The 14999-nt window shown below is 37.6% G+C and overlaps 1 protein-coding gene across 1 annotated transcript; it reads left to right on the top strand.

The window, feature by feature from the left end:
• Positions 1–760: 760 nt before the first annotated feature.
• LOC126752870 (peptidase inhibitor 16-like) lies at positions 761–14999 on the top strand. Its single transcript, XM_050463871.1, has 8 exons — positions 761–945; positions 4744–4889; positions 5087–5319; positions 5382–5469; positions 13610–13693; positions 14099–14314; positions 14381–14607; positions 14667–14999. Exons 2-8 carry the CDS (start codon positions 4767–4769, stop codon positions 14752–14754), a joined length of 1059 nt encoding a protein of 352 aa, XP_050319828.1. The 5' UTR covers positions 761–945; positions 4744–4766; the 3' UTR covers positions 14755–14999.

Here is a 14999-nt window from a genome sequence, read left to right on the forward strand (position 1 = left end):
ATTGGACTCAAGGGATGGACCATCTGAGACGTAGTCGCGGCCAATATTTGGAAGAGATTATATTCCAAAAATTAAGGTCAGAGAATGATCTTTCGTATGATAATAAACATTTCCCAACAAATTTGAAGTTTCTGAATTTTTTCTTTAAAAAAGTGGGAACCTCGAAATGGATCACCCTATAGAAATACTCCACCTTTTCATTCAGTGTATAAAAAATGTAAATTCCTGATACGCAAAGTACATTCATTAGTACTTTATAAGTAGACTATAAACCAGTACACTAATAATTTTTCATTAGTTCGTGCCTCTTTTGATTTGACGCGGATGACTCGACCGTAGAACAACTGACATTCGTGCCTCACTGCGTGCACTGTTTTATTATTTTACTATTTTACTTTTGATTTGTGTATCGGCATGAAATTTTTCTTATTTTCCGCTTAACTGACTCAGCGTATGGAAATTCGTCATAATTTACCGCGCCCAAGCAACTTAACTTCAGCCTCGGCCTTTCGATAATATGAAAATACATTGAACTTATTGCAATTACACATACATATAAATATGTATTTACTTTGACTGATTTAAATTACTTTAAGTGATATCTTCTTATCAGTGCTTCGCTTTTCAGCGGTGGCAGCATGCTCCGGTGGGTGTGTCAAAACAAAGCGGCAAAAATGCAGAGGTAAGAATAGTAATAATATTAATCTGTGTATGCTTCAACGCTCCAGTTCATAATAGGCATTGTTTGCGAATAGTTTACACGCGTCGCACAAAAATCAAGAATCAAGTCTACGAAATTAATTGAGTGAATCGCGAATCATAATTGAGTGTGCTTTGAGGCGAACGCGGTGAGACGAACGGTGAAAGAAATTCTACGCGCTTAATTAATTGCTTTTGGACGAGTCGGGTCAAAGGTTATTTGTTTTATAGTAAAATTTGAGAGAGGTATTCACATTTGTACATCATGTATAGAATTTGAGAAAAACTATATTATTGTGCGATAGAGTATTTTCAGCGATTTGCAGCTGAATCACAAAGAAGAATTATATAGATTTCATTTGAATTAGAATTAGCAGCCACATTAGTATTTTTATGCAGAACAATAGGCAATTAACTTTATGGAAGAGTACCTGATGCACCATAAGGCGGTAAGATTATAAATCGTACCAGTTGCCAGAAGCTGCAGAAGCTGCTTGGAAGCAGACGAAATAGAAATCTACGCTTAAGCAGATTTGTTATATCCAGACGCTTTTTCAAGACTTAAGATCTAATTACTATAGTTATTTTTCTGCTTACACAAAACCCTGATCATAATCCGTCCTTGTGAGAATTTCTCTTGGGATCAGCCTTATATATCCTCATGCAACGAGTCAGCATAAGAAGGCGAAATGACGCCCGATAAATCCGAATTCGGTAGAGGCTCTCAAGTTTTTTTCCCTAGAATTTCTCTACTCATTTTCTACACACGAATTTACCGCTGATAACTTCGTTCGAAAGTGAAAACTTCGATTATAGTATTTCGAAATTTAGCTTCTTTAAAGTTACGCCAGAGAGTCCTAGTTCTAAAGTGATGTTGCTTTGAAATATTATTAAAAAAGTAGAAATCCTCACGGAATATGAAACTCTAGAAACAATAAAATCACTATTCGATCATGCTAACGTCTAGCCACATACCTATTACGAGTACAACAACAATATTACATCAAGTAAATATACATTTTTTTATAGTTTCAGTTTCTATATCTCGTGCTAAATTTTTACTCTTCTATGACATTTCTTATCATTATGAGGCATTCTCAACATATAACGGGTTTTTAAGGAAGAATCACCAATGATATTCTTTATTCCTGTAAAAGTAAATTTAATGCCACTTTGTATGGATTGCAGAAGTCCAGACGCTGAACCCAATTTTCGACGGTACTGCTCCAATTTCACGTTCAATATTCGTACGAAGTTCATCAATCGTCGCTGGCTTGTTGGCATAGACCATATACTTGACGTAGCATCACAGGAAATAGTGTAACGATCGAGGCGGCCAATTGTCTTGGCAATTTCGTGAGATAAAACTTGGTTTTCAATAAATCGCTTATGACATTCGGTGTGTGGCTTGTAGCGCCGTCCTGTTGGAATCACATATTGTTCAAATCCATATCATCCAATTCTGGTCAAAAATATTTAGTTATCATTGAGCGGTAGCGATTCCCATTCTCACAGTAACTAGCCGGTCTTAATCATCACGGAAGAACGGTTCAATGACGCCGCCAGCCCATAAACCCCATCAAACAGTAATTTTTTCGGAATACAATGGTGACTCATGCAGTACGTATGGATTGCTGCTTGAGAGCGACGTGTGAGAGTTTGATCTGGGCCTTGCTCAGTTGATGCGCTAGCGGCAGCAATATTCTCGGCAATATGGGCATTTATTTGGGTCATTGGCACGGGAACATTTTTCCACCAGACGCTCAATTATTGATCTGACAGGACGCTTATGACGACCATAAATAGGACGTAGCGTCTTAAAGTTGAGGCCACTAACTCCAAATTTCGGCAGTAAATTTAAATAATTTCGACTCGTTGTTGGATCGTATATCTCTCCATTATGAAATGGCAAACCTTACTGAAGAGAAGTGTCAAAAGAGCGAGGAAAAATATGGCTGTCATTTGCTGACCCTAACCTGTTATATATGATCTCCTTAGATTACATACTGAAAGAGTATTATACAAATTCACCTAAATTCACCTAGTTGACTTGCATAAAATGTGGCAACAATTCGCAGAAAAATATTATGCTTGCCATGATAAAATCACATCGATTATTTATAATTGCTTAGTTTCTAATTTAAATATAGTACATTAATCATTCAATTGGTTACCCAAATTTCGTTCACTATCTTATGATTCATGCGAAGATATTATGAAATCGAATTTTAAGGTTATTCACCTAATTTATAACCTCGCTGTCGCTTTTGGTGAATGAAAATAATGAAGCGTCATTTATATACAAAAGTAAATATATTAAGAACGATAATTAAAAGCTCTTATCTATGTAAATAAACAAACGATATAAACACGTAGCAGGTAGTAAAAGTTATGATTAATTCAGTAAATACTTTTCAAGTTGGTTATCTACCGTATATTAATGCCTCATTACATGTGCAAACAAAATAATGAAGACATATTATATATGTATTTGAAGACCTTAATGTATTTTATTTTTTATTTACACAGAAATATATGTACATATATAAATGAATTTTCTGTAATTTTCACTTTAAATTTTTTTTTAAGTAATTAATTTTCTTAATTAAGTCAATTAACATTTTAGTTTCTTCGACCAAGTTTTTTCTTTTAATTTTTTTTTTTAATTTTAAGTAATTAATTTTATTAATTGAGTCAATTAACATTTTAATTATTTCGACTAATTGAGTTGTAGAATTTAGTATTATTTTATTTTTTTTTGTTTTAGTTTCGTTCTTTTTCATTATCTTAAAGTAATTAATATTATTAATTGAGTCATTAACATCTAGAGTATTTTGACTAATTGAGTTGTGTAAACTTAATATTATTTTTTGACTTTTTTCGTTTACATTCTTTGACAGTAATTAATTTTTTTTAATTGAGTCAATTAACAGCTTAGTTGCCTATACTAATTGTATAGATTTGGTTTTTTGCTTTATTTTTTTTTTGTTTTTCATTATTTTAACGTAATTAGCTTTATTAATTGAATCAATTAGCATCTTAATTACTTCGACTAATTGAGTTGTATAAACTTGATATTATTTAATTTTTCAATTTAGTTTTTTTCCTTTTTTATTACTTAAAAGTAATTAATTTTTATTAATTGAGTCAATTAACAGCTTGGTGTTTCGGTTAATTGAGTTGTTTGATTTTAACTTTTTTTATTTTATTATTTTTTTTTTTTTAAAGTTATTGATTTCATTAATTGAGTCAATTAACAGCTTGACTGCTTTCGCTAATTGAGCTGCATGAGCATTGCATACATATATTTGAATTTATTTTAATAATTTTAATTTTTATTTTTTTTTAATAATTAATTTTATTAATTCAGTCAATTAACATTGTAATTGTTTCGGCTAATTGAGTTGTAAAAAACTATACATATTTCTAGTTGTTATTTGAATTTTGTTTTTTAACTTTTAAAGTCATGCATTTTATTAATTGAGTCAATTAACAGCTTAATTGCTTCCGCTAATAGAGTTGTGTGAGCATTGTATTTGATTTTAATTTCATATTTTCCTTTTAATTTTTTTTTAAATAAATGTTTTTACTAATTGAGTCAATTAACCTCTTAATTGCTTCGACTAACGTCGAGCATTCTACCATAAATTTTCAAATTTAAACACCATCATTTTATTAGTAGTATGGACTTAACTTTCTTATATGCAGTGAGTCACGATCATAACTCCAACGAGAAGGCTTCGATACTCTCTAAAATATGAAAATTAAAGGCCTCAATTAAAATAAATTAAAATAAGTTCGTAACAATTTACCAGTATTGGACTTAAAACCGCTGTTACTAGTTGTTTACACATAATGTTTATTTTTTCATATAAATCACTGTTTAAAATATTTCATAATTATCAAGGTCTACCGACTAGTCGGCATTGAAAAGCATGTCACATAAGCTTAGGCTATATTTATCCAAAGTTTTTTATCTATCATATCTAAGTGATGACAGTGATTCGTTGATAATAAAACTAAAAAAATATTAACAATTTGTAGTAATCAAACTTGAGCTCCCAACAATGAACTTCAACGAATTCGAGCGTGATTGTCTGCAAGCGCACAACCAATTTCGCGTCAAGCACGGCAGTCCACCATTAACACTAGATCGAGGGCTTTGCAATTATGCCAAGGAGTGGGCGGAGGTAAGCAGTGGCTGAATTATGAAAACATGTAAGGTGTTTAATTTTATAAGATATAAAATTTCATAAAGGGATAGCTGTCAAATCAGCTGTCAAAATTAATTCATTTACAAGCCTGAGAAGAGCTACGCTCGTTTGAAATAAAAGTGTTTTACCTTTGAAAAAATTTTTAATTTCATTGATCTTCAATTTTTTCTAAGACTTTGGCTCGCCGCAATATTTTACAACATCGTTCAAATAACCGTTATGGCGAAAATATCTACATGTCAGTGGGTCGTCCAAATTTACGCGGTCGTGATGCAGTGAGCAGTTGGTACGCTGAGGTAGGTGATTATAAATTTGGATCCGGCGCTGCTTTCAGCCTACAAACAGGACATTTTACACAAGTGGTATGGAAGGGCAGCAAACGTCTGGGTGTGGGAATGGCGAGAAGGTAAGAGCGCTGTTACTATTACACATAAACACCTAACAATTGTTTTCTAATTATTTTTATAGCGGTGATCGTATTTATGTTGTCGCCAACTACGACCCACCAGGAAATTATAGCGGCGAATATTCCAATAATGTTTTGCCGGCATTAAGCTGAAAGTGTTTTTATGTCTTGAAAATATTAAAAATTTTTCAAATACTGTTAAATTATTATACTATGTTTATTATTCGTATATTATTTATTATCAATATTTTAAAAATTATAATATTCTACGAAAAATTCTTTAACTATGGTATTGTACTCTGGAAAGCTACTTGTCGAAAATATTATTGTACAAAAGACCGTTTAGAAGCATTTAATTAATGTGGGTACAAAAAGAAGTTCTATGTTTGGGTGCTACTCACCAAAGGCGGTGCTCTGGCTCTGTGAGACCGTAGGTAAGCCAATACTATAGTATTTTATGGCGTCGTTGTCTGGTGAAGGGCGCAGGAAAAAACTGCACTAGCTAAGTAGCTAGAGCGTGTTCAAAAAGTGCGTGGAGACAAAGAATAGGTGCCTTACAAGCGAAAGCAAACGTGGTCGAATCGAAATGAGCCGGTTCAAACGGCGGACTTGACAGGCTTGACGGTGATGAGCGTTTTTCTATGTGTTTGCTGCGATTGTCTTTAACAAACTGCTCCTCTATGGCCAAACTCTCAACTAGGATCTGTAGCGTCAATAATTGGACCCTGTAAAGGAAGTAATTGCCAAGAAACGACCAGCTTTAACCAACGAGAGGAATTGTGTTCCATTTATGGCAAAGATTGTATAATAGGACCAAGATCTATTGTCTGGAAACTATTGAGAATAGATTTTGTAGAAAAGTTGTTGAATGCTCCAAATAAATGCGATATACTTGTAGTTTTAATCATTTCTTGATTCCCTTATAATAAGCGTTGGGCAGCAATCAGCCTTGTGTGGTTAGAAAATCCTGCTAGCCCAGAGTGAAAAGCAAAAGGTCCAGTGAACTGCTGGATCTTAGCAAAGATCACATCAATCATATGCGTTCTAACTTTACACTGTGCCATTGGCACTCACGCGGTGAGAATAAAGGTTTTAAAGGGCGCAATTTGTCAAAGCTTCAGATAGAAAGATGACGTGAAAACATCTAAACACTTTCTCATTCATCGTCCAGCTTTCGCCAGACTAAAGTTGCAACCTCTTGGTTGCCATACTTTCTACGAACTCGGAGAATTGGCTGATGTGTAGATATCGCTAGGTCAATAAATTTTACTCGCTTTGTAGGTTTACTACGGTCTTTTCCATCCATATTTATGCGTTTTGGGCATCACAACGGGCAAACGCCTTCTAGCTGTTCAGGTGGGATTATAACCTAACCTAATCTAACCTAGTCCTCTTATAATACTACAGCTACTGCCTTTATATCGGTGAGCTACGAATATTTCGTTTAAAACTAAGCGATTTAGTAGCAAATTAATTAATAAATTTTGTCGTTGGACACCTGGTCCTAGCATATCCATATCGAAAATATTGATTTTTCTAAAACTGTTTCGCAGTTTGTGGCTTGTAAGTTTTAAATTAACAACAGCCCTGCTGAAGATTTCAACATTAAATTGCGCTGTCTATGTTAATGAAGTCATATGAATGAATATTTTCATGAATATTTTCATTAAATAATCTATGCGCGTGCATATTATATGAAGGTAGATATGCTTACATACAGGAGTTTCCAATAAGAGTGTTATGATTTCTTTAAAAATACACTCACACTGATTGTTAAGGAATGTTTTTTCATCTAATGTGAAGTAGAATCGGTACAATTAAGTTCTGAATATAACATCATACAAATGACCTTCACCGCTTCTTTTGCAGGAACGAATTCGATGAATCCAATTCTCGTGTACTTTTTTCACTAAATTCAGTCGGATGTCAAGAATAGCACGTTCAAAACTGACTTCTTAAGCTTGAAGAAAGTATGGTTTATTGCTGAAGACCAATGACTTTAAATAATCCCACCAGTTGTAGTTTAATGGTATTAAATTGCAACTTCTTTGAGGCCATTCAATGACACAGTGACTTGGAATAATGGAATCTCCAAACTTGTCTAGAAATAATTCGGTTGTTGCAAGTGCTGTGTGGCACGTAGCCCCATCTTGTTGGCACCAGATGTTGTCAAGTCCAACAACTTCCAGTTGCGGCCATAAAACATTGGTTACGATCGAACTATACCGCTGTTGTTGTTGTAGTGACAGAATTCTGCCGAGTTGACAGTCCTTGACCGGATAGAAAATCCGGCTCCATTCCGGTTACGTACAGTCGACTGTCGTGGGAACGGAACTATACCTCTATTGACATTAACAGATTCACCAGCTTCATTTCGAAAGAAATACGGACCGATTATTCCACCAGACCAAGAACCACACCAATATGTCTATTAAGGGTTGTTTGCGCTGTTCCAATGGCTTCAGTTCGTCATTGAGAACAATTTTATACGGATACAAGCTCAAATCCATTCTCAAAATGCGCCTGGTTGTGGTTTAGGACAGTCTCAATTATTCAAAATGTTTTGGTATCGAAAAATTGCGGTCTTCAACAGCATTTGCCTGAACGGCAGCAATATTTTCATTACTTCGATGGCTGAGACTACATTGAAAAATCATATCATCCCTATTGGAAAACCCGGTATATGAGTAGGTGTACCGAAATCCAATGCGAATTTCGATAAGTCTATCTAGCACATTAGCTGCGTGCGCCTCTTATCGAACCACTCTCAATTAACGTTCGTGTGGCAATTAAAATGCAAATGGCTCCCCAAGCACAACACAACTGATGGATGTATACTTAGGCTGGTGGTGATGCTGATGTTGATGATGATGATGTTGTTGCTTAGAATTTCATGACAAAATGGTTTGTGCTCGTGTTCTTTATTTGTTGTTTTTGTAGCTGACACTTATTGGCTGCTGGCAATTTGATATCAACATTAGGTGCACGAATATGTGGCAACAACACATACAAAGTTTTGTGTATGTGAGAATGCTTGTATATTTATATATGTGTGAATAAGTGGTTGTATTTGTATTTGGGAGCGTGCAGACATTTGTATGTGTCGGCTGATAACAATTTGCAATAAAAATTAGAAGTTCCTACGAAAGTGTGTCCGTCAGTGGTAGCATTGTCGTGGCCATCAAATCAGCATTTTCATCAAAAATAGCAATAACATCAACCGTGGTTGCCACCCACAACACTTTCACCCTTTCGCCTGCCAGGCCAAATGACTGCCGCTTCACACCCCGCTGCCGGCGTGCACTTTTCGACTGGCAATGGCCATGTCGGTGCCCATTTTATGACCAAATAAACTATGTTAATAGCAATTTGCGCCCAAGTTAAACCAAACACACTCACACTCACGCACATACACATAAAAGCATACATGTGCATGCTAATAAACAAGCGTTCGGTGGCAAGCAGATTAGGCATTTGGCCCGTTGCAGCGCCCCAACGTACCCCTCAAAGCCGCCCAGTGTCTGTAACGCCCGCGCACAGTTCGTTCGTTCGTTCATCTTTTTCATCGTGCGTTGGTCCATTCAACGAGTTGCCTGCGCCCCGTCCGGTCGTTTGTGCAGCAAATATTTATTGCCATTTTGGGATTACTTTCTGGGGTTTAATTGCGCTACCGGAATACCCGACAAACTTACTGCAATACATACAAACATATCAGCAATCAAACACCCATATATACTCCAGAATATGTTTGCTTTTGTTGCTGCTACGCTTACTTGCGCTTATTTGCGCCTGCGCCTGCTTCGGCGTTGCCATCGACTTCGGCCCCTGCGTGTTCGCCTGCGGCTTCGTCGCCGCTGTCAGCTCTGATTGTTTTGCCAAAGTAATTTAAACTTGTGGGCAATAAAAATAGTTGTAAAATTTCCGTTACACAAATACATGTGTACGCATGTATACACTGCATAAGCAAATTAACGGCACCACGCAAGAAAAGCACATCAAAATATTTTCCTCTTTGCTGTCGGCGAAATAGAGAATATGAATAATAACTTGGAATTCGAACTTTATGGCACTCAGCTAATGCTAGAGGGGAGCCTCAGAACTCATCGAGATACCCCTAGTGCCTGAATGAACACCAAGTCCTTTATATCCATTTATTGTGAAGTACTCTAAAGTAAGTTAGGTTATGCTAGATTAGGTGAGGTTACAGTGAGGTGATGCAGTTCAATTTGAGCTGAAGTATTCGTCAAAAAGCACGTCAAAGCTTTTTCTGAACTTTAAGAGCTACTTCATATCTTATTTTGATACTTCATATTGGTCCTTGAACTGCCAAGCTCCTTGATATCTAAGACGAGTTCTAGATAATGTTGACAGGTGTCCAGTGTCTCTCTTGTGCCTATTCCCCAGTACTTCCTTGATTTATCGTTGGTACTTATGCCCATGGGACTTGCATGTGATGCGAGTAGATTGTGATCTGTCATTAAATCAACAACTGTCCTGCAGTTCTTTCGAGACTGTGTGAGTAACACATATCCATGTTTTTCTGCGGAGGCTCTTGCTTATGATCTTGGCGATTCTGAATGTCTTTAAAGTATTCCATGTCCCCCTGATCCGTCTGCTATTTCTTCGGAAATTTTGTTGTAAATCGCTTTTAATGACTTTCAAGATCCATTCCTTTACTGGTTTGATAATCAAACGGATGGCACTATTGGCCTTTGTGGACTGGAACACAGTATATATGCGTTACAACATTCTCCGACGTAATGCGATGTGAGATTATTGCCTTAACTGCCGTCGTGCTATTGACTTATTTATTGACCGTCTTTATGTCGTTTTCTGCGTTACTATCTATCTCAACCGCTTTACTGGCCTGGAACATACTGCGGTATTTTGGAAGTTTGAATCGTCGCTTGAAATCCAGCTCCAAGAGATAGGTTCCAACTTTCACTCCATTGGCCATTTCTGATCCGTTAGTATAGATGTTGTAATTCCCCCGGATAGTCGAACGGGCTTGCGCCATCCACAATTTTATGTGGATGTTGCTTGAAACCTTCTCTTCCAAATGAAATTAGGGGTATATGCGCTATTTTATCCATCAACTCACTGTTTACTGAGCTAAGCTTCGAAGATTCTTGTGGAGAATTGACCTAAAGCCGGTCATTTTGCAGCTGATTTTGCTTTATAGTTTTTCACTGCAATGTCCATGACTGGTGGCCAGAGTAACCTTTCTAAAGCAGGCGTTAAGGTGGTTCCTAGCGCATCCATTATGTGGATAACAGTAATCTAAAGTAGATCGTGCATGTTTCTATAAAGTCTGAACGGTTACAATCGAAAAACCTCCTTGTAAAAATCTCCGCTTTTATGTAATCCACAATTTAGCAATGAGTCAAAGTCCGGGCTGTACTACAGAAAATTAAAACCAAAGACTATAACTTTTCAAAGATTGCGCTCTCCATCATAAGCAGCTTCATACTCGTCGGTTGTTTGAAACCGATACTTAAAACTTCTCAGTTGCTTTTCCTCTAACCGAAGTGGCGATATCTGCGTAAGACAACTGGAAACCTCTTGGTGGTTTTCTTATTCAAGATGGTTAATCAAATGGTTCGATATGTTGTTACAATTTACTACTTTTAAGAATTTGAGCCCCTACAACTTCTTTTAAAGGTCGGCATCACAGTAGATTGGTTGGTCATACGCTGAACTCAATACGAGTTTATATATCGAAGAGCTGTTAGTGTGAAAATCGGTAGTATCCAATTCCACCTCAAAAATCGAAAATCTTTAAGATTTATTTCTATCTTCCGACAGTACCTCAGTACCGGTATCAACCTCGAAGACTTTTCTATGAAAATTTATCACAATTCTCACATTTCCATCTTCCTTAGACTACTACTATTATATCAAAATTTCCCCTAGCTAGTATTCCTACAGGGTATGCAGACTTTCTAACTTTGAAGACTCGCAGCTCGACTGAGCCCATACACGTGCATAAGAAAACTTGCTTAGACCATTTGCAAAGCAAGTCGGAAATGTTTCAGTGACGCAACCAAAACACAAAAAAGAACTGAAATCTTTGTATGTTGAGATCCGACATCCTTGTCGCCACAAGCGCTTATGCGCGCACACACGCAGCGACACCACTACCCGCACACGAGTATGTCCGTTGGTCCGTTGGTCCGTTGTGTACGTGGCGCACACGGGTGGCATGGCCTCGAGTAAATAATATATGCAAATAAGATTGAATTGGGGTTTTCGAGTGAACTTGGCACTTTGATGGGCATTTTGTCTTTGCACAAATACATTCATACATACATATGTACATATATATAGACGGCTACATGTCTGCCAGCATATATAATTGTAATTATAGTTTTAATTGAAGTTGGAAGTTCGCAAAAGTTAATGGTTGGGTACACATATAGTATATATATTAATATATATAGAGACATGTATAAATATAGTATGTGTGTGAGGACAGTAAAAATGCAATTTAATTGGTTTAATAGCCTGAGAAGATTCTGCATAAAGGAGCTTAAAGTTTTTAATGCGCTTAAGAGAAATATTTTTAAATTACTTGTTTTACACTAACACCTTCTTAAGGGGAGCTGGGCTGAGCTCTTTTCAACGTATAGTTATTCAGATGTCATTTAACAATTTATGACTAGAAAGCAGCTTAGAAGTTCTTGGTTAACCGCCGGTCTGACTGAGATTATCATAAAATCCAGTCGAAGACAACATTAGTTAGGTTAAGCAAAAAAACAGAAATCTTGTATTTGATATTTCTTTAAGTCAGCACAGCGACTACAAATTTGCTCCAACACTTAATTTCTATTCCCTCCAGCTCGGTGAGATATCTGAAGCTGGACAATCAAAAAGGATAATGTTCCCAACTCGTCTTCGTTAATACAGCTTCTGCAGCGAGCAATGGTTTGTTAGAGCTCCCACAAATAGGGATGTATGATTCTTACCAGGGGCCAAGGAGCTGACTAGATATGTCTCGTTCCCACAACAGACAAGTCTACGTAACCGGAACGAACCCGGATTTTTATCAGATTTTTTCTTATGATCGATCTTAGGTGAAAATGATCTTGGCATAAACCTATGGTAGTCCAGCGCTGATCAAGCTCCCCGAAATCCAGTTATCTATTCGTAGAGCACACGACGACAAAGGTGCAACGACACGATCCCATCCTACAGCCAGCGCAGCTATTTCGACTTTCCTTTCCAGATCTGCTGCTGTAGGCATGCCATTGATAGCGTGGTTAGACATGCCTTAATAAGCTCTAAACACACGGATAGTGAGCTCGAACCGACTATGGCCGCCCTGCTATCATATGTGAATAATAATTTATATGCTGAGGGTTGCACTTCCCAGCAGTATATCTATCGTTACCTTAAACGCAGCAATAGTTAGGAGGTCTGAAGTTGAAACTGATAAAGAGTTTCTGACGATATATGAGCTCACTATCGCTCTCCTCCAACGACTTCTACCCACCCATAACTTCCTTGTAGGTATTTGAGCAGAGAAAAAACCGCCAGATGGTGTGGTGTGGTTTCCATGATCTAAAAGATCCGGTATAAAGTCAAATCGTGCGAAGATCAAAGAATGCTTACAGTCTGATAACAACTTTCGCCGCCATATACCTGCCAGCGATATCTGTGGGCATTAAATGCCATTGTTGGAGGGGACCTTAGTGCATCATACATGCTGATGAGCGCTGTCGGTTGAACGCTCTCTTGCTTACTTGCAAGATATTTTCTAAGCCCCTGCACCACACAAAGACAAAATATAATGGCTTTGAGTATGGCGTCGTAAAGCCAGAGAACTTTTTGCGGTGAGACACCCCATCTTATGTCAATTACTCTTCAGGAGCAGTATAAAGCAATGAATGCCTTAAGACAGGAACTTGAAAGTAATTTCGATTTACAAATATATTTGGAATAGATAATACCCGATCACACTTGGTTCACTCTAATTGCATATTCAGTCAAATATTTTACGAATTCCCTCAAAGTTTTAATTTTTCATTTACAGGACACCTCTCCTTATTCCGCAATCCCTCCACTAAAGTATTTATCTTTCGAAATCACACCTCTGTATTTCTCCCCTCAACTACTTCCCTATTTAGGTAGACCAAATAAACATCTTCAGCATTTCCTAACAACAAAAGCAAGAATTTTAACACCTTCTCGGCAGCTTCCGCCCCGAGCTAAACATTCCACTTGGCCAAGTGGCCGGGCATTAAGTGCCAGTAGAAGTGTGCTGAAGTGCTCTTTACCGTTTGGATTTCAGAAATGTGGGCATAAGAGATTCATGAGTAAATTGCCTACACCAACACTGCAGCAACAACAAAACCAACAGTACCACATACCAGCGGTGAGCCGCAGCATTAGTGAGGCATCACAGTCGTGAGCGGTGTGCGTAGCAATGAGAAGTTAATTAGCTAAATTAGCCCAAATTGATTGCCACCAGCCACCAACGAGCGAGTGAGACAACAACAATTTATAGCTGCCCCTGAGATGTTTTGCTTTAAAATTATCTGGAATTAACTTGGTAATAGAAGCTCTACTGCTGGCAAGTTTCACCAATGTTATGAAACCCTTGTAATTTTTAGAAATTTTAGTACTTCTAAAGAAAGTACTCACTCAAAATGAATTGACAGAGATTTTCATTGTTTTTCAGTTGAAATATATTTATAAAACAAATTTCTGGTGAATACGAGGCGTTCTTTGAGTACACAAGCTGTGTGCGCCGCAAGACTGGCTTTAATCGGCGCGGTGCGTTGAAGAAATGGCTACGGTAAAGCGTACCGTCATCATTAAGAAGGTTTCCGTGAGCGGCGCGCCAAACCAACCGCCGCCGAAACCCATTACAATATCGCAAGCCGATTTCGAGAAGGCTTGCTTGGAGGCGCACAATAAATTTCGAGCCATGCACGGCACACCACCGCTCAGCATTAATCCAAACCTCACGCAGGTCGCCGCCAAATGGGCGCAGGTTAGCTGCAGTACACCATAATGCAGTGTCATGAAGTTTAAAAAGTTTCTTTCATTCTCCCTACAGAACCTAGCAAAACGGCAGAAGATGGAGCACAGCCCCAATGGCAAGTACGGTGAGAATATCTATTACAGCAGCGGCCAGCAGGTGACACCGGATATGCCCGCGAAGATGTGGTATGACGAGATCGCCAAATATGATTTCGCCAAGTCAGTGTTCAATCCGTATACCGGACACTTTACACAGCTGATATGGCGCGACACGAAGCAAGTGGGCGTGGCCTATGCGACGTCGTGAGTGTGATATGTATTTAAAAGCGTGTAGCATCATTTTCCAAACTGCTCTTTTTCAGTGGTGAAAAGGTTTGGGTTGTCGCCAATTACGATCCACCGGGTAATGTAAATGGTTTCTTCAAGGATAATGTGCCACCAAAAAAGTGAGGAGCAAACAGGAAACGAGCTTCGAGCAATATTTTAAGGCCACCGCTTTTTGGTAACCACTGAAAGGTGTAGAGAAAGGCTAACAGCTCTAGTTGCGCTCACAATTGCCTAGTTGTTTCAAAACTGCTTTCGAAATGGAATGAGAAACTCGACATAAATAATTTATATTAAGAGAGAGCAATAAAATGGTTTTGTATAGGGTTGCCATATCAAAATGGAACGGGTTAACTGAAATAAATTCAAAG

The sequence above is a fragment of the Bactrocera neohumeralis genome, chromosome 3 (assembly GCF_024586455.1).
Source record: "Bactrocera neohumeralis isolate Rockhampton chromosome 3, APGP_CSIRO_Bneo_wtdbg2-racon-allhic-juicebox.fasta_v2, whole genome shotgun sequence".
Taxonomy (NCBI): Eukaryota; Metazoa; Arthropoda; class Insecta; order Diptera; family Tephritidae; genus Bactrocera; species Bactrocera neohumeralis.

Coding starts and splice junctions, on each gene's coding strand:
- LOC126752870 (XM_050463871.1), top strand. CDS start 4,767: ATGAACTTCAACGAATTCGAGCGTGATTGTCTGCAAGCGCACAACCAA. Junction 14,315..14,380: donor TCGCCGCCAAATGGGCGCAG/GTTAGCTGCAGT, acceptor TTCTCCCTACAG/AACCTAGCAAAACGGCAGAA. Junction 14,608..14,666: donor GGCGTGGCCTATGCGACGTC/GTGAGTGTGATA, acceptor GCTCTTTTTCAG/TGGTGAAAAGGTTTGGGTTG.